Here is a 24,174-nt window from a genome sequence, read left to right on the forward strand (position 1 = left end):
ATCTCACATTCTGCCACATAGGCAGAAAAAAAAGGGGAGCCGGTGTTTCCTGAAATGGCCAATGTTCATTTGTGATGTAGCTTAATTGAAAATTGGCCTGCTAAATCGAGCATGGCGTGCGTGTGGGTCTTCGGAGAGCCTGCGATCAGCACAGTCAGCACTATAACCACACACACTCATTTAGTTCATGATAATTACAGCACCTTTTCTCTCTCGTTACAGCACAACCTTAAACCTACACACTGTGCTCAAAGTCAAAGAGTACAAAGCATGCAGCCTGACCATAAACATTCACATGCACACACACACAAACCACAGAAAACCAACGATTTTCTCCCCTCCACTAAGATGCATACAATGTTTTTTGAGAGAGTAACAGTTTTGCATTAAAATAGGTATTTCAGGGATACTTCATTTTCTAATAGAGCTATGAGAATTAAGGGTCGAAGCTAATTGCTGACGATGGTTTTTGATGTACCATCACACCCTGAGCGGTTAAAGATCTATCCACATTAATGGACTTCAGGCATTAGAGGATTAAACTAATAGACTTATTTTATTTAGAATCAAGAAAAGGTTTCTTTAGGCAATTTATGTTTATTTGGCATATTTTAATGTACTACTTAGATACTTTTATATTAGTTGATTACAAAAAACACTTAGTCACTGGGCTAAAGAGCCACTTCACTGCCTGTGCCACAATCTGGTTTCCATGAAATGTAATCTTAATTGAAATTTGGCTTCAAACTCAGTCATTCCACTTAAACTGCTTTCCTTGCTTTAACCACAGGACTAAAGTAAGCCAGAGAGAGAATCCTCACACAACCTAATTTTTGTTTAATATCCTACTTGGCCAACAATGATGATGCTTAAGCAAGACTTGCTCTTCTCAGAACACACACTTATCACCGGTGTACCTCAGGGTTCAGTGCTAGGACCCCTAATGTACTCTACCTATAGTGTTTTCCTATGCAAGCATTTCAGGTATTTTTCTATACATTTCTAAACTATGCTCTGCTGTGTGGACCACATGATAACTTTGCAATTCCGAGACAATCTTCCTAGCCTATTGTTCTGTCATAGCCAGCCACTTCTCTGGAGTCTATTATCAATAAGTATACTCATGCCCGTACACTACGATTAGCCTCTTCTGGCCACCTATCCCTCCGACTCTTCAATTCTCTGTCTTTACTTTTCATTGGGGGAATAGAGATCCAATACATTTTATACACAGATAACTCTCCAACCACTTCTAATATGCCACTCACAACACAAACTATCTTATTTCCTGCAAGCTAGCATCCATGTTTTCTCATTATGTGGTGCTGTTAATTGCTTTGTGACTTTGTAATCAGTCGGTTAATTAATCCCCAGTGTGATGAGTTGAAATCAAGTTCTGTTTAGACTTGTTTAGTAATTTAACTCTGTTACATTCATCAGTTGGGTAGACACGCGCACATACACGATGCAGATACTCAGCCAGTTGACTTTTTGTAGGAAACGATCAAGGAGCCAAGATCAGATTACTTGAACTATTACTAGCTATTACAGTGATTCTGTTCCTGCTGACACATTTTAACTAGACAGGAAATGTCTATGGTTGTGTACAGAGTGGAATACTGTCACAGTGCTCACTGCGTATGTGAAACAGAATGCAGCACAATAGAATGTTACACTGTAGTTGCATGACCCTAATAAATTGCATGTTTAATTTAGCGAGTGGCATTCAGTTATTTTGCAATGAGTTAATGAGATGTTATAAATCACGATGTATATTATTTTCAGTTTATTCGTCACACTATGAATTGAAGGTCAATCGAAGCATAATGCATTATGGGATATAGTATTCTGTGCAGCCTGCTTTCTGTTATTCATGCAAACCAAACATCAACATAGTCCATACTATTCAAACTTGAGTAGTGTTGTACAGTAGAATGTCTTTTTCTTTATCCTCCTTCTCTAGGGTTGCAAGTAAAAAAAAAACAACCTTAAGCATAATGTAATTGTTTAAAAAAATGTGTTTAAAAATTGTTTACAGTTTTTGGATTTCAAAACCTTTCATGCACATAGCACACATTTTTGAAAATGTGTAAATGCCCCCAATAAGCATCTCTTCCGACACATCCTATATCAAATGTGTTGAAGAGATTTTGATGGCTGGTGTGACTCCGGCAGTGTCATGACAGCCCTGGCTGTTTCACCTTGCCTTCTCAGTGTGACAGTGAGCCGCATCTCAACAGCACTGAGGCAGGAGCGAGGGATTTGAATTGGAGACACACCATTTTCTCACTGTGCTTTCTCTGCTGTCAGAAAGCAACCTGTGGTAGTGGTCTTCTCTAAAGCACAGTATTACGGGCAGAGAGTGATAGGAAGAGATAACACAGAGAGAAAGAAAGAGAGCGAGAGCGAGAGAGAGAGAGAGAGAGAGAGAGAGAGAGAGAGACAACAATACCAGATGTGCCTCTACATCCTGCCCTCTGGCTATCAGACACATGGGAATACAACTTTCAAATGTACCCGGGCACACTGAAGCTTTGCAATACACCAATTTTAAAAGAAAGAAAATATAGCAGACAGAAAGCTACAATTAGGCGGCCGAACAGTCTGTGCTACAACAAACAGCTAAAACTAGGCCTTTATGTTCAGAAAATAAATGTGCTTCTATTTCAACAAATATTATAACAGTGATTCAAATGCAAAATGATAACCCTTAAAAGCTTAAGTGTTTCATTTCTATACCAATAAGGAAAATAAATTACTATTTTCAGACAGGTTTCCTGAACATTGGTCTACCAAGTATTGCTCAAAAAAAACAAAAAAACACCCACTCTTCGGCAAAACCACTATAGGAATGGTGTACTTATAACTGGGTCAGATGAAAGTATTAAAATAAACAAATACACACTTCCGCAAGAAATTGTATAAAATGGATGTTTATACATCAAGGTTAAAATAACAAAGCCTAAAATCAAATTGAAACAGCAGCTCTCATGTTCAACGGGGTGTGTGAAGTTTGTCAACAGAGAGTCATTCTTTATGAGTGTTCACACTCGAGTCCAAACCAAAGTCACACCTCCTTCAGATGACCAAAAAGTGAACTGAGTTAAACAAAGCGAATTCTCTCTCAATGTAGACCTCCTTTAGTTGTGCTAAAGCCATTTTCAGACCTGAAACCAGTGTTCGATAGTTTGCGTTGACGTCTGTCTGTATTTCATCTGAATGGTGTTGAACAAAGGGCACTGATTCAATTCCATCTCGAGTTCACACTTATTTCTTCAGACATCATTGTAGACATTGCACTGACTTGTACAATGATGACTGAGGCAATGTTTGACTTCTCATCTATTTAACAGGGAATCATAGGAAACATGATCAATTTGTTATTTTATGGAAATGTCTCGACATTTGTACTAAATAAAAAGGCAGAGGATGGAAGATTGTCATAATGGTTTTTCATTTTTCAACCAGGCCATCCTTAAAAATATTATTGCTTACCGTAACCCGACCGACTCTGTCAATTTAGGACCGACTCAAATTTTTTTTTTTTTTTGCTTTTAGTCCGACCGACCTGCCGGTTGTACATTTGCGTTAAGACCGACCATTTTTTTTTTTTTTACTCTTCAAACAACTAACACATACGCAATAAAATAGTATTAATTATATTTTAGTAAGTATTGTAAAATTACTTAGAAATAAATTGCCTACATACAAACGAAGGCTACGTTCTTTCTTTAAAAAAAAAAAAAAAAGCCTGTGACATCATCTATGTTTACAGTATGTCACACTATGGCCTGTGCGTTCGCTTCGTCTCATTCTCTCTTTCCCTGTCAAGAGTCAATGGTTGTCTCTTGGTAATGATGGCTGCGGCTGCAGTAAACAAAATGTTCGTGGTCACTATTCAAAGTCATATGGGTTCGGGCACCATAATACATCTAAAACATTCATTAAAACAGCTCGACACCACTTTTTCTGGAACCATCCCTTCTCCCGTCTAGTCTAAAACTATGACCGTGATGTTCGAAAATCTATTGCACGAATCGATTGGACCAACCAACACAAGTTTCGAAAACGAAAATTTATTTTGACGACCTTCTGGAGCGCGTTCAGTGTTTTTTTTTTTTTTTGGAAGCACACACGTCACACAGCAACTGCAGCTTCGGACATACACACATAACGGCAAATAATACTTCTGCACAGTGTTTCTCTTTTTACAATAGAAATGTGAATTCTGCCGGTATTCAGACAGTCTCATGCATACAGATACAGAATCGGGCTAGAATCGCCGTATGTGATCTTTTGTTGTTGACATTTCTAATCGTAAACACAGCTATGTTGAAGCCTGCAGTAAATGTTTTACATTATGGCAGTCCACTCTGCTTATTGGTTTTCGAGAATGTTGCGATCCTGTTTGTCTTTGTGCACGTAACAACGCAAATAAATAATCAGAAATATTGGTTTTTACCAATATATTGAATCTTTACATTTGTCCTGCCTGTTGTTCGTGGATTTACCTATATGTGGTATTATTTGCCGTATAAAACTTTCGTCATGCAAAATCGGTTTTACAATCGATTCAAAGAACACTTGTCACTCAACTCAAACAGGATTTTTTTCACAAAAGTGACAATCCAAGAATGCAAAGTAAACGGTCTCTCATTTGTAGGTTGCATTGACACCTAGCCGTGGATGCAAGTAAAACAGTAAAGCAGTACCTGAAATTCATGCAATTAACATGATTTTGACAAAGATTTCAATTTGTTTGTGGTCTATATAGCCTGCATCAAAATGAGGTTTGCAATGATGCACCCGAAGGCATGGGTTGAAGACCCAGTCAGTGATGTCACGATATGCTAATTTGTTTAAATTCATACCTACGTCATCACCATCACCAAAATTTTCCTTATTTTTATACATTGAAACTTGAAAAAAAAAAAGACCTACCTGCCGACCCTTTTTTAAAAAAAAAATCTTACTGTTACTGCAAACCAAAATATTATTAAGGATGGCCCCAGTCTTGACACATGAACACATGGGACCTGTATTCAAATGTATGTGTCTACAAACCAAAAAAATTAAAATAAAAGAAGAAAAAAGAAATAATCATACATAACCTTTTCCATTCTGAACTCTCACAGCCCACGAGTTCAACAGAAAGCAAATGTTCCTGAGACTGAGGATCACTCCTGCTGTTGTTACTTTTCATTATGACAGCGACTTCAATCCCATGGAAACGGGAGGAACTGAATCTAGCTTTCATTCTCTCAAATCACAAATGAGATCATCTTAATATCTCATATGTTTCTCCTACACAGCAATATGATTAAATGGAGAGCAAGTGGTAAAGTCTATGGTTTCTTAGACGTCTCTCCTAAATGAAAAACAAAACAAAGTAATCCCATAAGTCTCTGCTAGAGTTTCAATCTGTTCTCAGATTAATCAACCAATAAGAATGAAAATGTATAATATAGCTTTAATATCAGAACCATGTCTCCTTAGGGTGCTCACCTGGTTATTGATCTGTTGAGTGATAACCTATTATTAGCCTACGTAAATACTAATAATGTTAAACGGAAGGCCTATTTACAGTGACATTGGATGATAATATGCTTTAAATCGCCAATAAAATTTTGTAAATGTTAATTGTGACTGGCTTTGATTAATATAACACCAACCCCATTCATTAGACTAAACACAGTGAACTACAGTAAATGCATTTCCTCAAGCAGTGACTAAGTTATGCTACTTTATTCGACTACACAAAGATTACATGCATTTTCACAGAATTCAGTTCTGAACCTCAAGCCTGTTTTTATTTTCCAGTGCTACAAATAGATTTTAAAACCCCTGTAATCCCAGTTTGTAATTGATTAAATAGCTTTCTTTTTTTATTATTATTTTTTTTATTTCTTTATGTATGGTATTGTAATTTCATGGAAACATGGAAAATCCCACAGTATTCTGCTTTTTTACTACTGTCTGTTATTTTGTATGTCTGAAAACAGAGGCACTGCCTCAGATGAATAGGAACGCTGACGGATAGCAATCTTCTCCTAATATTTGGGATGAAACTGGAAAATTTCTAATGAGCGTGGGACGGCACTGAGGAGTAGTTTGTAACTCTGTTAAGGCCTGAGGGGCGTCTGCTGACCTCAGAACTTTTTTGATAGAAACACACCTAATCATGAGCTCAACACAGACACGAGGCTGGGAGCTTCAGACCGGCTTTAAGTGGAAAGAATCAGTGTGTTCGGCTTGTGCTCAGACACACACTAGTGACAATGTTCATTCAGGAAGTCACGCCTCTTCTATGCCAGTCTTTTCAAAATGTATAGCCACAACCAAGATAAACTATGTTGCCAAATGTAATAATATTGATAAATGTGAAAGATGCACATGCCAGGCGAGTGCCAGACAACAGGGCTTAGCTGGAAACTAAGCGACAGACAGAGATAGGGAGACAGAGAGAGAGAAAATATGAATTTAAACCGAGCACTCGAGCAGACTGGCACCAATCTAAATGTAATTGCGTAAATTCACCGGTTCCACTCAGTTCTCCCTGTCCGAGGTGAGATAAGTGTGTGATTGGCTAGAGGGAGATGAGAAAAGCCAGCCAACGCTCCATCTAAAGCCACGTCTAAAGCAGACCTGGAAAATATCTTTTTCCAAAAAAAAAGAAAAAAAGAAAGGAAAGTTCAAAAGCGATTGATGGGGGAGAGGAGCTCCTGTTTGAATTTCAATCAGAGAGTGAGCAAGTGGACAAGTCTCTCTGTAATGAAACCATGCATACACTCCTCTCTTTCTTTCTCTCTTCCACTCTCCTGAAGTCCTCATACAAGGCGTATATCTGTCCTCACCGAGTCTTGCCACGTTTAATACGGGAGCCATGGAAACCCGCGGAGAGAATGGCATCACAGATCTCAAATAAAGACACACGGCCCTTATATGTAGTGTGACTGAGTGTTTGCTCTTGTGCGCTTCCAATTTTATAAGGGCGGTGGTATACAGCGCGTGGTTTGAGTCATGATTAACGCATAAACACCTCACACACACACACACACACACACACAGTGAGTGGCATCAATGATAGCTGCTCCACACGCTCACTTGTTTACTTTATTTTCCAATTATGTTTCTGAAGAAGCTCCAGGCAATTATGTATGTGCAAATACCACACCGAGAAGGAAAACAAGCACTTTAAGAGAGGAGTGCTGGAGCTGAAACAGGAAGAGCCTTGTTTCCATGCAGCTTGTGGATTATTACGAGACTGCAGCTGAACCCGAACCTCCATGTGCTCCAGGGGAACCCAAAGTCTGCAGTTTGACCAGTTTTGTGCTTATTTGCATGTGTATGATCAGACCATAACACCCAAACAGTTATGCAAACTAGGCAAGACAAAATTTACTTCCTATAAAAAGACGGACATTCAGTAATATTAGTAATAATAAATCTGATCTGAATTGAGCTGGATAATGATACTAACTTTAACACTGCAACATTGTTTTTGAACTGAATTAAAGCGCTTTGAAAGTCTGTATGAATTGTATAAATCTCTATATTATAAAATATTACTTCACTGACTTTCATTGTGTGGAAAAACAGTCAAATCATTCTTCATTCAAGAGAAGGAAGGTCACACAGGTTTGAAAGAAATTAAAATGTTAATTTTGGGCTGAACAATCCTTTAGCACTGACAGCGATTAGCAGACAAAGTGACTGGAAGTCATCCAGCTTCAGTGAGAACTGGCAAATAATCAGCCAACAAGCCTGTGACACTGAGATTCAAGGCTTACGGTTTCACCTTACGACAAAAGGGAACTTTTGTGAACCATGAAATTTGACAGGTCAAAAAAAAAATCAAAATATGCATCCCAGTTTAATCACTTCTCCATACAAAAATGAATATGTACCTGACATGTCAGGAGAGCAAAAGTACAGATGGAAAGTGAAGGCCAATGTTGGAAAGCTGAGTGGACTAACCTGCACACTTGGTTCTGGTGATGAGAGCTGGCCCGGGCTGTCCGGTTCCCCCCTCTCCGGGACGGGTCAGCAGCACTCGAATCTCGTACTCGGTGTCGGGATCCAGGTGCCACAGCTTGTAATTGGGTGAACTGACGGCGTGGGTCTCTGTCCAGCTTCCAGATGTCATCCTGTACTCCACCTCCTTCATAACGATGGGGCCGTCCCCAAATATGGAGTTAGCGTTGAGCTGGATTAGCAGGTAGGTGGGCCCCACGGCCAGCAGCTGAGGTGGAGCGATGGGTCTCGGGGGCTCTGGAACAATATAGACACTTCTCACCAAACGGCTCCATAAAGAGCAAGCTTTATATCATCAGTTTAAGGGTCTCAATGATTCATATAGAATCCAAACTTAAATACTTTAGTAGACTTTAAGAGAGTAGAGTTTAGAGTTCAATGACATTAAGAGCTGCATGCAATAAATACAAATGATTTTGTTTTTATTGACCTTTTTCCACCTTCTCTCTGAGCATTACAAATGTATCTCTACCCTTATGACTTTGATGCTCTGATTGGCTAACCTCTGTGCATGTGACTTGAATATCCACACCTTGTAGTGCAACATTGCTGCTGAATATTAATTAGGTGTTGTAATGTAGATGTGGGCGGTCATATGTTAATGAGCTCATGGTTTCTGAATGAGTTGGGTGTTTCATTTAAAAGAGTTCAGTTTTCCATTAAACTAACCCCTGGGAATCTAAGCACAGTATTTTCATTTCAACAATTTTATTTTTATTTTTATTATCATTAGTGTTCACTGTAAGAACACTGCAAACCAATAACAGGCAAACGATATAAAACTGACGGCACTATTACACCGCACCAGACAATCCAGATGGTCCTTTAGTAACTGTGTGCGTGTTTGCCAATACATTTGGCTAGAGAGACATCTCATCCGCACATAAAACAGCTTAGTCAATTATTTTTTACACAAGGAGAAAAACCACAAGCATGATGCTGTTTCTCTGTCTCTATAAGTGTAGAGATGCTCTCTGAGAGTCCGGACGCTGTTGATGACTCAGAATTCTGAATAAATCAACCAACACGGAGCACAGAAGAGCCGTTCACTTCAGAACAGCATCAGGCCAGGAGAAAACTGGTGCTGGTGACATATAAAAGCTCCTCGCTAGCATAGCGCTGATATCTCCTGACTTCCTCTTCAGCATCACATTCATCTTGGCGTTTAGAGATCGAGACCGTCCACCAGAGCGACAGACAGCTCAAGCTGAGAGATGCTGTTTAGCGCGGGACGATCAGATGGAGACACACTCTCTCTTTCCACCCCAGATGGCTCCTGAACTCTCGGTTCGCTTCAGCTAATTAACCAGCCCACATGAAGCACAGCAATATCACAAACCAACAATCACACCGATGTCCAGGAACGACTATATGACGCATGATGAGCAGATGCAGTTCTGCATACCGGTCAGGACCTTCTGTGCTCTTCAGAAGAACTGAATGAGAATTGGGCCAACAAGGGAGGGTTCAGGAAACCTGATTGCCAAATGATTGGTTTTCGGGTCATTTTTACCGTACTGGTTGGTTATGCTTTTCACATTTTGTCCCGGGATGAAGACAACAGATGAAGTCATTCAAATAGAAATGTAGTTTTTAAGTTAAAGTGACGAAACCATTCCAGAAACAAACAGGTGATTTAATTAATGAACAACCATGTTACCTAATTTGCGTCGAGAAAACGTTTATCACATTGAATTTGATGAGTATAATCAGCAGCTGTAGAATGTTCTTGAATAAACGTGTCATTGCTCGAAGTGTTTAAACCGTTTGCCTTCCTGTAAATGAGCGACCTGTGTAATGCGCTTCATGTCTTAATGGAATAAAGAAGGATTGAGAGTTAATTGATTTATGGTGTGTTCCTGCAGCAAGAGGTGCCGGCAGATTTTAATATTGTGATCTGATTCCAGTGTGTGTTGAGTTGTGTGTGTGACATCACTAACAGCAACACTGCAAAATTACATTTCACCAAGTAATCCAATCACAACGGCACTAATGCACAAAAGCACTGCCCTGGCAGAGCCGAACACACACACACACACACACACACACAGCTCTTTCTTGATGTCTTGTCTTGAGTCATGTGATGAGATCACCTCTGTAAACTGCGCTTTTATTCCATGTGTATTATTTTTAACGTGACATTTACCGAAGCGAGCTGGTTTTGTCGATCACTCACTGACATTAAACACTTTACCCTTTACAGCCGTTATTACAGCATCCGGGTGAAGCGCCAAACCTGTCAAGGACATGTCCAGGTCATATTTCACCCCAAAGATTACGGGTATTAAATCAGGAAATGTTTTTCTTGTGCTTGTGCTATCATTCTGCACAGAAAATACTGTTGCATATTTTCATCGAATGCAGTGACATTCAGTGTCCAGATACTTTTCAGGGCCACTGTGTCTTCAGTAGCTGCTTCTCTGTATCCAGAGATTGTAGTATGTTGTCTCGGTCTGATTGAGTCACTCAATCTATGTGAGGTAAAACATGCTGTTTATTACTGTGTCCATCAACAGAGCACATAAAACACTGCGCTACATCTGTCTTTTACCACTAATGAAGTGGCTCTGGGACCAAAGTCACATCAAATATGCATTAATGTGTAGGGCTGCGCTCATTTGCTGGGTTCCTCAGAAAACAAAGAGTCTGAGGGCAGATGGGGCTTTTTAAGAAGAGCAAAGAGCCCCGTTCGTTTGAGCTTGAACCTGCAGACAAATGAGATTCATCTCACTTCATTAGAGGTATGCTCTCAAACACACAAACATGAGCAGAGTGCTTTCAGTGCACTAGTGTCTAAACTGGAGAATGGAGCAGTGTTGGTGCATTAGCTGAGAGCGTCCGTGTGATTTGTTTGACGCTTCGGAGGCAGGCTGAATCAGGGTTATTACACTCACACTACTTTTATTTACATATTCAAGATTGTAAAACTGACATAATTCTATTGTGTTTAAGATAGTCAGTTGCAACTGAACAAGCTTTTTCAGTGTAGTTTGTACATTTTAACTTTTTGACAGATTATGCCAAAAGTCTGCTTTGTGAAATTAATTTAAAGGAGTAATTGACCCAAAAATGAGCATTTTTCCCCCCTCAAGCCATCCAAGATGTAGCTGAGTTTGTTTCTTCATCAGATTATAGCATTCCATCAGTGTCTCACTCCAGTCCATCAGTGAACATCTGGAGAAGACAAAAGCTGTGGGTTTGTAAGAAATGAACCCATCATTAAGACCTTTTTAACTTCAATCTGTTGCATCCAGCTAAAATATAAGTTCATAATCCATAATAACACTTCTTTCAGTAAAAAAAGTGTTCTGCTCTGAATCAGGAGAGAAATCTGCTCAGATCAAGCACTGTTTACAAGTCAAAACGGCTCTGAACAAATCTGTGGGTGGATTTTGATGTTACTATTGATGGACTGGAGTGCTGTGGATTATTGTGATGTTTTTTATCAGACTCTCATTCTGACGGCACCCATTCACTGCAGAGCATCCACTGATGAGACACTGATGCACTGCTACACTTCTACACATCTGCTCTGCATCTTTAATGAAAATGACCATGAAAATGAAATAAAAGTGGCCAAAATGTTTGAAAGGAACATTATCACTGAATAATGACTTGGTTAGTTCACCCAAAATGATCATCTGTCATCATTTCCTCTCCTTCCTTTCTTTCTCTGGAGGTCAGTGTGTCATCACAATGTATGGAAGTATGGTTACTAACACTCTTCAAAATACAACAGCAGGAGGGAGAGTAAATGAGCACAACATGATCACGTTTGAGTGAACTATCCCTTTAAAAGTCTTTTGACTCAAAGTGTTTGTCCTGTTCAAGGTTTAACAGATGTGATTATTATGAGAAACGGAGCTTCTTCATGAGTGGGCTTTTGTTTTCCACTGGTTAATAACTGCATATGGGTCTAGAACAAGTGATGACAGGAACTTTAGAGTTTACTATTCCTTTAAGTGTTGTATTTTACTTTTATCTTTTATTAATACGCAAAAACAAATACTTCTTTTAAATTCAGCTGATTAACAGAAATGCCCTTGGGTATTTAATTCGTTAAATTGAACCGAATGAAATCTGTTTTTGTCAGGTGTCTGTTTCATGCAGCTCATCCATCATGTGTGTCTGACATGAGCCAATGATAGTGATGTGCCCTGCTGTTACCCTTCCTAAAGCCCTGTGTCATCTGTCTTTCCCTCTCTCTCTCACACACACACACACACACGCACGCACACACACACACACACACACACACACACACACACACACCCAGACTGCTGAACACTGACATCATGCAATTGGAAAATGCACTTGCCCTCGACTCGACGTCTTATAGTCAGAGAAATAATCTGTTTTTTTTTTTCCATTTACTTCACACACGCTTTGTTTGATCAAAGCAAGGCCGGGTTAGAAAAGAAAAGGTAAAGGAAGAGTGAGAGAGAAAGATAAAGGGAAGGAGAATATGTGAGGGAGGAAAAGCGAAAGGAAATATGTCCTGTGGGAAGCATCGCAGCTCTTTTATTGTGAAGTTGTGATTGGGCTTGTGAAGGGAGAGAGATGACAGCAGCGGAGCAGAATATGGATCAGGGAGACGGCGATCTAACACCTGACGGACAGCGTTATCCCTGTCTACGGCACATCAGTCTCTCTCTCTCTCTCTCTCTCTCTCTCTCTCGCTCAGCGCTGACAGGATGTGGAATCACCTCTTCCTGTGCCATCACCTCTCAGAAACTAACACTAACACTCATCAACCTTACCCAAGTCTAACTCACCCATACATCTGACTCCAAAAAACTCTCTGACCACCGAAAGCCAGGGTCAGTACGATTATTTCGTTTATTTAATTTAGAAATTAATGCTTTTATTCATCAAGGACGCATTAAATTGATCAAAAGTGACAGTAAAGACATGCATGATATTACAATTAAATTCTGTTCCTTTGAATCTATTTATTAAACAAAGCCGGCAAAGTAAACTCCATCACGGTTTCCACAGAAATATTGAGCAGCACAACTGTGTTCAACATTGATAATAATCTTCATGTTTCTTGAGCAGTAAATCATCATATTATTCTGATTTCTGAAGATCATGTGACACTGAAGACTGGAGGAATGATGCTGAAAATACAGCGGAGCATCACAGAAATACATTACACTTTAACACAGATTCACACAGAAAACAGATGTTTGAGATTACAATTATTTTTCACAAAATTAAAATTTTGCTATATTTTTGCTAGAAACATAATGCAGCCTTGGTAAACAGATTGAAAGTGTCAATCAATCAATCAATAAATAAATAAAATCTGACTGACTTATACTGAACAGCAAAACATAGCATTTGAGGATTAATGAATAGCCACCTTTGGCAGGTTTGGCTAAAGGTTGACTTTAGCCCCAGAATGCAGCTGACGTGAGCATCTGATGGATGTATTCGGTGAAACTGAATGAATCATTGATGCGTATCAACATCAGGAAGCCGATGCGAGTGCCATCAGTGTTCTGTACTCTCAGATTTCAGAGTTGTTGACATCTGGGCTCTTTTGGTGTGTTTGTGTTTGTGTTTGTTGTGAGCGCTCATCATCAGGAAGTATCCTCACGCTTCATCAAACTTTAACGATCGCTCTTTGAGCTGGTGGCGTGGAGGCAGTGCTGGAGTCTCAATCAGCCGTGGTGAACATGATGGGGAGGGTGACAGCCTGTTATCTGGTCATTACAAAACCACTAGCAGCAAACAATCATCGTCTCCATATCGCTCTACTGTCTCGCTCCTGCCTTGGAGAGAAAGCGTCTGCTGGGGTGTGATTCCTCAACTTCCGGCTGTACAGGTTTCTTGATTTGGCTACATGGCTCTTGGATGATGATGTTTTTGATGTTCTTCAAATCAGTTGTCTACAGGGATTCACCAACGTGTTTGTCAGCCCAACTCCTTGCCAGAAGTAAAATATTCACTTGAAGCCACACTGAGATTTGAAGTTAATATTTCAATAATTTAATGCCATATTTACATGTTTGTGTTTCTCTGATGTTGGTTAAGGGTCACATGACATTCAAGTAAACAGATAAAATATTAAATATAAAGTTTTTTTTAATATAATTTATGTTTTTTATGTTAGATTATTGTGATGCGCTGCACAACTTGGTCAAATTCTTTTGTTGTGAATATTTTGTCATGTTTATATACATAGTGTTTTGAACTGCAATATGACATTTTATTTCATATAAAACTATCTTGTGTTGCTAATGGAAATAGTTTTAAGGGTGTTCATACTCACAGTTTTGGTTCTTGTAAAGAGTGAACATGTTACAATAAAAATGTCTTAAATGATTCACTTTCAAACATTCAAAACCTCAAGCTTAACACATTTCAAATCCTTCTTTCAAAAACTTCTATTCTGGCAAGAATGAAATGTGAAATGCTGTAAGCTTCTGCCCGCAAAAATGCTGGAAATTAGGCAAATGTATGAATGTACACACTTTTATTAGATGAACGCGTGTAAATGAACACAGTGCAACTCTTCACTCTGAAACATGCAATTGTATTCAGTAAATCATCAGGGATTCAGTAAATCATCATATTTTCATGATTTCTGAAGATCATGTGACACTGAAGACTGGACGAATGATGCTGAAAATACAGCTGAACACCACAGAAATAAATTACACTTTCAACAGATACATTAAACTGTAATAATATTTCAAAATATTAGCCATTTTACTGTATTTTTGACCAAATAAATGCAGCCTTGGTGAGTAGGGCTGTCACTAGGGCTGTCACTTTTAGTTCGAAAATCGATTGCACAATCGATCGGACCAACCAAAAAAAGTTTCGAAAATGAAAATAGGGAATCGATTTTAACCAAATATGTACAGTAATAATTTTAAAAGAATTAAACAATAAAAAAATAGATGTAACAAAACTCACAAACAAGCAGAAAAAGAAAATAAAGAATTCTGACAGTGCAGTATGCGTTGCGAAAGCTGGACAGAAAATACCAGCAATTTGACGACCCAGTGAGGTCAAAAGCATCCTATTATGTTGCGTTCACACCAAACGCCAATAGAGCGTCTGGCGCAAATGATTTCAATGTTAAGTCAATGTAAAAAACGCTCTCCTCCGGACCCCAAAAATGTTGATCGACTTGTTTTCCTGTGCAATAAATTTGTAATGGCCCTAGGCTTTTTGTGCATTTCATTATGCCTGTCTAGTGCGACCTAGCCTAAGTGTCGGTTTCTGCACGAAACTTCATGCCAATAAATAAGAAATAATGCTGACCTGTGCATTTCCAGCGCTCTCTTTACGTTCGTCTGTTATTTGGCGTTAAAAAAGGAAACGTCTTTTTTTTTTTTTAGACATGGAAAATCGATTTTACAATCGACTCAATGAACACTTATGTCTCAGAAATCGAAAAATATTTTTTCACAAAAGTGACAGCCCTATTGGTGAGCATGAAAAGAGTTCACTAAATTAAAATCGTATTGTTTCTGAACTTTGGACAAGTACTCTATTTCAGTTTCATTTTGATTAATTGTGCGGCCTGATTCGTTGTAAAATATTACATTCCATTTAATCAATTATCTTTTCATCAACTCACAGGCCCCCGTTTGAGAAACCCTGGTCTATTAGTTGTTGGGGACTATAAGGTAGATTGCTGGTTTTCTCAGTGGTGATGTCAGGCTACAAAACCAAAACCTTTCACTTCCAACTGGAGGCTTTACGTGAAGAGCGAGTTTGCGGTGGTCTGTCCAATAAAAACACTGCCTGCGTTCAAATCTGTTTCACAGCATACGTCTTGTCAATTGGGTTTATTCTCTACAAGCGAGAGTGCTGATGTCGTTACTGAAACCCTGGGCTAAACGAGGCTACAACTCTGTTCTGGTGTGTTTTTTTACCTTTTGCTTTTTTTCTTCTTCCATCTTTCTTCCTGCAGCTGGGGGACACACAGATCAATATTTCTCTGGCATAAGAATTTGCCACTGAAATTTTCATTTGTTACAAAGCGGCCCCAAACAGCCGGGAGGGCCCGCTGTCGTCCCGCATTAGGGAGAGCGGGAGCTAATAAAGCACTAGCCCGGGGTCACACGCGACAATAGGCAACTCTGTGCCAGCTCCCATTAGCACATGCACACATCCATGGCCCAAAAATTTCCGCTGAAATTAGCATCTTTGGTATCTTGTAGCAGGATGTCAGCTGGGAAGTGTGGCGGAGATATCTGAGCTGTCAGTGAGGCTGATCCTCAGCTGGCCCTTCTGCCCCGCGGCCGCCGCTAACTATTGCACTCCTCACAGAGTCACATCTGTGTACGAGAAACCTCACGCAAAACTGCAGCGCTCTCACGGACACCCAATCAGATTTGTCTGCATACACACGTTGTGCATATTAATATGGCATCATGCACCCAATGGTAATTTGAATATGAATACCTTTGTATTATTTATCAGCGTTTAACTAAGCAGATGCTCACTGTAGTTATGGCTGCATCTCTGTGACTTGAGCAGAAGATCACAGAGCTTTAACCTAGTCCGTACAAACACCTTTATTCATTATACATGATAATAAAAACACCTTCTCTAGCCTTTCATAACACATATGAATATTCAGAAACCTCTAAATGAATAACTGGCACTTATATGTTAACAATATACTTGTAATGGGTGTTTGTGCAGGACCTAAAACTAACAACCTGCCACACATAAATATTTTTTACTGGCCATGAAATTGCATGTCAAAAAAACAAAACAAAAAACCACTCATATTGGGAAAACACATCTAGTTGCAAATTATACAACGTAAAAAAATACCACTATAATACTAGTCAACTATAAATCATTTCATCATAATTTTAGTTTAGGTAATAATAGCAATAATTATAATTATTTAAAACATTATTTAAAATGTTTTAAACCAAAGAGCTTTTATTTTCTCAGAAAAGCACAGAGACACTTCTCTTCTGTAGACAACTGATTTACAAACCATTCTCATTGCAAACTTGGGATAACATTTGGCATTTAATGGCTCAGCCTGTCAGAGCTCAGAGTCTGAATCATGCATTTTAACATACAGAAGAGGAAATTGATAGCATAAGTAACAAAACAAGGCTTTACCTCTGACAATGAGAGCAGCAAAGTTGGAGACGCCGGATCCTCTCTCTGATTGGGTGACGCAGCGGTACAGATCCTGGTCCTGGCTGCTCACTTCTCTCAGTCGGAAAGAGGCCGCAAACTTCCTGTGGTTGATGTTCTTCTTCTCTGCCACTGGAATGTCCTCTCCGTTACGCCGCTATATACGACAACACGAGAGATGAAAAATCAATCCAGTCAACTGTCCTCTTTAAAACTGCTTCAGATCTCATAATTCATCCAAAGTGTGTCAACGGTCTCAATGAGCCAAGTTTCGTGCTTGAACAGTTTTGTCATTTTCAAAGGAAATTAAGTCTGCTGACTAGATATTTTTGGTAGTTACTTTACAGATCAGTGTTGTTCAGGTATAAAATGAGGAAACAATCGACAGTACAAAAATAAAACGAAATAAACAGAAATGATCTGGTGTTTCCTCAGGATTTGTAGCCATTGTAAGCCATGGCTGAACAACACTTATTGTTTTCTTAGAAGCTGTACGTGGATCTATTAAATAACACCGAAGCAGAGATGGGTCTTCGAGCCGTAAGGCCACACGCAGTGACACGAGCAGAACTGAAGCGGTGAAGCTCCAGTGTTATATGTGCGGTCAGTGTCCCAGGCCATCTGTGTGAGTGAAGTCTTTAACACTGCCGTCTACTATTAGTCAGAAGCACCGCACACACCAGCACACACTTGCTTTCTTCATGTTTTCACCTCCTCGTGTATCAGAGCAGAAAAGGTCACTTCTGCTACACACGTTCCCACCCTGTCAGGCACTTCCTCTCGTTCAGTCTTTCGCTGATCATTCGTCTTCTCAGAAAGTGAAGGCTTCTCATTAGTTCATCAAAATCAAAGGTCAGCAGCAGGGCTTCACCTCAGTGTGAGCACGACATGCAGACGTGAAATCAAAACCCACTGACACTGACATAATTAAGAGAGCAGGATGTTCCTTCGGGATGAGTAAAGTGGGTAAGTCTCTGTCACAGGCTCAGTTTTAATGAAGCTAGCGTCTCTCCAGCTGCTTCTTTAGTAATTGTGGTTATACCGGATTTTCCGGACTATAAGTCACACTTTTTTTCATAGTTTGGCTGGTCCTGCGACTTAAAGTCAGGTGTGACTTATTTATCAAAATTAATTTGACATGAACCAAGAGAAATGAACCAAGAGAAAACATTACCGTCTCCACCCGCGAGAGGGCGCTCTGTGCTGCTCAGTTCTACTGTAGCCTACACTGAAGACATAGAGCGCCCTCTCGCAGCTGTAGACAGTAATGTTTTCTCTTGGTTCTTGGTTCTAAATTAATGCGACTCATAGTCCAGTGCGACTTATATGTTTTTTTTTACTCATCATGACGTATTTTTGGACTGATGCGACTTATACTTAGGTGCGACTTATAGTCCAAAAAATACAGTATACATCACAGTTGACCATAGTTTTCAGATTTACACATAGTTTCCAAAATTAAATCCAATTCTTTGAGTATCAAACTTAAAAACAGCAGAATTGTTTGCTGCCGCACATCCTAAACTTGACATTCAAAGCCAATTAGGGTGAAGCTCGTCTCGCTGAGAGCTTAGGTCTGATCTCAAGCACGGCTCCTGTTAAAAACTCAGTGGTCCTCAACAGATCACAAAAGTGTACCACAAAAGACTGCTTTTTAAGTTATCTTCCTGATGTATCCAAGAACAACCTCAGAACAACATGATGATGTAACGACAAACATGGACTCTCTCTTTTCTGGTACTTTAAATAAAGTTGCTCCTTTATGCTTAAGGAAGGTTAAGGAAACCAGTATGTCACCATGGTATAATGAGCATACTCGCACCCTAAAGAGAGCAGCCTGAAAAATGGAGCGCAGCTGGGGGAAAACAAAAATAGAGGTATTTCGTATTGCTTGGCAGGAAAGTAACCTATCCTATAGAAAAGCTTTAAAAACTGCTAGAACTAGATTACTTTTCTTCTCTTTTAGAAGAAAACAAACATCTCAAGCTAAAAACCAGTCACCGCTTTCGTTTTGACGGGACACAGGCAGCAGGGCGAAACGATACGTAATCAGACACTTGTGAAAAGAAATTGTATTATTTCTGCACTTGTAAAAACCTGGACTGTGTTATCTGATGCTACTTTTAATAGATAATAGAGATTACATTAGAAATGACATTAAATATAATTAATTCGAAGTGTATTATAAATGTACAAAATTGCAATGCATCATTACAAATGTGTCATAAATATATTTAAATACATGACATACAAGTTTCAATAGAAATGACATTAAAGTATACTTTGGTTTATCATAAATGATTGACAGCTCTAACACTTTAACAATTTTAAAGACAAAATAATTATGCAATTACATATAAAAATGTACTGAAGTCCTTAAGTGTGTCAAAAGTACTACAATTTTTACTAAAAGTTTTACTTTTTTGTACTCTTGTACTTTTTTCATAATTGTAGTTATGATAGCAAAACAAACAGACTAACCTGCTTTTAAAAGGGAGCACAAAAAACGATGATTTTGGTGTAGATGTGAAAGATGAGGAATGGACTGAAGTGTGAATTTTACAGGCAATAATGTCATATTTAACAGTCAAGGGAAATGAGGCAGATGCTGGACACGTGTTGTTTTCGTACAGGTGTGTGTGTGTGTGTGCGAGACCCACCTGCAGCCAGAGTTTGTTGTTGACAGCATCACGGACTGTGGCGATGCACTGGAACGTGGCGTTCAGTCCGGCATTCACCTCTACATCCCCCAAACGCAGGAAGTGAGGCGATTTATCTGAAGGAAAGGACAGCAACACATGACATTATAGCTCTCAAATACGGTTATATAAAGAGTTAACCAGAGCTGAACACTCCCAGAACAGACACATTAATGCAGGAAGATTAAATACAGATGCCATTCAGTTATAGTACACAGAGTTCAGTGAGCTGCTGGCTACAGCTCACAGTCACTAGTTAATAGAGAGAACTGGTCTCTAAACTAAAGTGTTACCAGTAAAACTAAGGCCTGCAATGGACGAGCCCTGAATCATCACCATCGTGTCCTGATCAACAGCTGAAATCATGTGTAAGATAGAAAACTAAAGGCTGAGTGACTTTTACATTATCTATAGTCATATAAAGTCAAAGAAAAGAAACAGACTGAGACAGTGAGCACCAACAAGTTCAGGGCCATCACTTCTTTTTATGATCTGATTCCAGACAATTTTCCAATAAAGAGTTGCAATCCATGAACCGAATGGATCACAACATCTTCCTCCAGCTGGCTCTGGAAGTAAAACTGTTGCTCCCTGTCAGTGTTACACTGGCTCTCTCTCTTTAGTGTCATTAGACTGAGTGTTCATTTGATCTGTGGTTCGAAACACACAGAGAGGAACAATGAGATGAAGAGAAGAAGATGCAGATCTTGTGTATTTCTAAGGTACTATGTGTCAACACATCCTCTCCAGTGAAAATAACAGAGCTGACAGCATTTAGGTTTCAGTCTGAGCTCTACAAGCTAATTTTACATTTAAAAAAAAGCATCCAATCACAACAGAATCCTGTTTAGAAACTCCATGAAACCAAAAAAAAGGTCTTTCAGTTCATATTTGTAGCTTTGAACTCATGTAAATGCATAAATTTTCCATTTACATTATCCAAAGTGACTTACATTGTTTTCAAGATACACATTTAGGACCAGATTTACTAACAGCTGGCACCAGAGCAAACTACTGTCAGGATTTACTAAAGACACGCAGTGAAACATTAGTGATGAAAAGGTGTGAATACCATCTGACCATACTGCAGATGCATTTGTTGGAGTTTCCCTTTCCGATGCAAAATTCAGGGAGGGCTCATACTAAGGTTTACTGGTGACTGTGCCATTATTGAACAGCATGTCTTAACTCACCGCTCTTGGTAGACTGGTCATTCTGGACATGATCTGTATCTGTGTGGTTTCATTTGCTCGTGGTCAGTTGATCAGCAGCAGAACTTTCTCCTCCTCTTTATGGGATTGCATTCTCGTGCTAATTTGCCCTGTTTAGTAAATCTGGCCCTAAATCAGTTCTTCTTTTCCCTTGCAATCAGATCTTTAACTTTGGCTGTGCTAGCGCAGTGCTGTACTGTTTGAGCTACAGGAAAGCAGCTAGAAGGCTTTCTCCACAACGCTGGTCCTAAGAAGGGTCACAGGGACAGACGGCAAGTATCTGAATACTAGTGTGCTTGCTTAAAGTTGACCAAATTTACTAAGGATCATAGAAAGGGTGGAAATGGTTATAAAATACTAGAGTATGCCTGTTTGCCTGCTGAAGCAGTTTCACTTCATACAGGAAAACATGACTAGAGTTTCTGATGGGCTGCCCTCAAAATAAATGCTCTTTTACTGCAGGAAGCACCACAATACAACTGACGTTCATACAATCTCCCTCTCTTCCTGCATCATCTTAATAAGAAGCTTTATTAGAGCGTTCAGAGGGAATGTAATCCATGTTTCGAGGGGCATTAATCCCTGTGCTTCTGTAGACTAGCTGTTAATTGGGAATACCTGTACACTATCTGGGATCAGCTCCGATCCCAGCCAGCAGATGAAACAGACACACACACACACACCACTAACCTGGAGAGATGCTTCGCTGGATGACAAAATATGAATCACTTCAAATGATATGAACATTGCTGACATCGGGAGTGCTAAATTGAAAGCGTGTGCACGTCTGCTGATTGTGCTGTCGCTCGACCCAAGTGCTTGGCATGTAATAAGAGCTCATTATACACCGGCTCAGACGTGTCACTTATTTACTGTTTGTGCTAACACTGCCCTCTCTGATCGTTTATTGATCGCGCTGCTCTTTACTGCTGATGTGCTCATAAAAACACTTACCGCTGCAGACAAGACGCTCATGCTCGATCCCTGACAATATTTCACTTTTAGAAATTGACCAAAAGATCATTACATAGCAAGACTCATCATGAAACGGTATCTGTATCATTCCCAGTGTGTTAGTCAGCATCAGCTCAACAGTAAAGATCAAACTTCTCTTTTCTCTACTAATATTATAATATTGGACCCACCCCAAATATAGATTCAGTGTACTGATACACAACGGTTTGCTTTCTCAACAACTGCTTATATTCACTTAAGACAAAACTGACTGCCCAGGACGAGCATTTTGAAATCATTGTGTGTGTGTGTTTGGCCACTTAAGTGTAATAAGCTTCGGAAAAATAACTCAATTTGGTGCTGGTGAGGTGTTTGAGGGGGCTTTATGTGCACGTGTGACTTTAGACGTGACTGTGAGCATCTCTGGAGCATGCAAGTAACGAATGTACGATTGCAAAGTCAGCTAATAGAGGTACAAGTGTGAGTTTTATTCAATTATAGCTGCATTAAATAACAGGGACAGTCCTGCTGAGTCTCATACACAAAGACACAATGATGATAGTCTGGGAGGTTTGAATCTTTTTAGCAGTCTAGACTCTTAACTGCTAACCTCCACACACACACACACACACACACACACGCGCTGGGACTCACCGCATGGGTAACTGAGCACCTGGATGTCATCAATGGCAATGAAACCTCTTCTGCCGTTTGTCACCTCTGCCTCGAAGATGACCTGCACAGAGAAACAGGAAGCATGATGTGTGTTGTAGTTGAGCTGCCATTCATTCACACCACTCAATCCAATCCATCAAGACTTCCTGCATGAATGCCATTCATTTCTATTAAAGAACATCACATTATTACACTACACCTCTGTTACTAATCCTTGTGAAAAAGAAGTGTGCTTCATTATATTAATTGCAATGTGTTTATTTGATACAAAATACAAATGACTTACAAGTTTCAGTAGAAATGACATTAAAACTTATATTAGTTTACCAGTTTAGCTCCGTAGTGCCTGTCAGGACATCCAGCATATTTCAAAGACAACAGAATTATGAAAGCACAGATATAGATGCACTTAACTCCTACTTTACCTTACTAATTAAATTTAATAAATGTAATCAATTTGATTTGTAATGACATTTTCACATTTTCATTTAATTACAAACAACATGCAATGAAGTATATTATTTTCATAACAAGTAGGTTATGCTAAAGTGCACTTCAGCACACCTCTGATATTAAACTAGCCGTCTGTTAGCTGCTCCTGGCTCTTCAAGCTGCTGTTGAACTGCACTGTTCAGGGATGCTGGATCTAAACAACAGTCTTTGTGTCCCAGGCTCTGGATCAGCCGCGTTCGCCCGCGGTTATTATCGTCTCTGTTTATACACAACTGAGTGCCAAATCTCATTTTGTTAATCTCCAAAGACAAAACAGATTTCCACAAACAGTCGCTCATTTCTGGGAGGAAAAGCGTTTCAAGCTGATGCCCACGCGAGGACAGAAAAGGCGTGAATGAAAATCCTGTGAACGATGAGGTCAGTCTCAGGTTTCTATTACTGAACTCAAAGCACGATAGAATAGAGTTGAATTTGCTCTGTATTATACCTCTGCATCAAGGCCTGGCTTTTGTACAGCACTTTCCAATGAACCTTTAATGTCGTGCCCTGGTGTCAAGATTGAGGGATCCCGCCTGCGGTCTGAAAGTGACCCGGTCATATCAGGCCAGGTCCGGCTTGAGCAGAAGCCATTTCAATTAGAGCCATGGCCATCTGCAGCTCGTGTCGGGGAATATTGATAGTGCGGTTCATTTAGCGGAGCATCGCAGCCCTTTAAACTGATCCCTCTTAAAATGCCTCTGACATTTCCAAAGCAAATCTCAGGCCCGCTCTTGGTCAGTAATGCTTATGAGCCGATTATGATGTAAATCTTCAGAAGTGTTCTGGCTGAATGTGGTTCTACAGCCGCAGCTCTCTTCTCTCTTTTTATAAATTATTTTTTAATTCTCTTTTTTTTCTGCAATGGGGTGTTAAATTGATAATAATAATAAATAAAAAAACTAAGTAAAGACTTAGATTGTTAGAAAAGATTTATATTTCGAATAAATGCTTTTCTTTTTAATCTTTTTTATTCATCAAATAAT

At 39.4% G+C, this 24,174-nt stretch overlaps 1 protein-coding gene across 12 annotated transcripts in view; it reads right to left on the bottom strand.

Moving 5' to 3' along the window:
- LOC127938205 (receptor-type tyrosine-protein phosphatase kappa) overlaps positions 1 to 24,174 on the bottom strand; it is a 149,240-nt gene that overhangs the window by 63,237 nt on the left and 61,829 nt on the right. For all 12 annotated transcript variants that reach the window (XM_052534656.1, XM_052534646.1, XM_052534645.1 and 9 more), the window contains 4 exons: positions 22,679 to 22,760; positions 19,821 to 19,936; positions 17,143 to 17,317; positions 7,978 to 8,271 (listed from right to left, as the gene is read on the bottom strand). In XM_052534656.1, coding sequence (XP_052390616.1) covers positions 7,978 to 8,271; positions 17,143 to 17,317; positions 19,821 to 19,936; positions 22,679 to 22,760 — 667 coding nt within the window. The remainder of the gene's footprint in view (positions 1 to 7,977; positions 8,272 to 17,142; positions 17,318 to 19,820; positions 19,937 to 22,678; positions 22,761 to 24,174) is intronic.

Source organism: Carassius gibelio, chromosome A20, assembly GCF_023724105.1.
Source record: "Carassius gibelio isolate Cgi1373 ecotype wild population from Czech Republic chromosome A20, carGib1.2-hapl.c, whole genome shotgun sequence".
NCBI lineage: Eukaryota > Metazoa > Chordata > Actinopteri > Cypriniformes > Cyprinidae > Carassius > Carassius gibelio.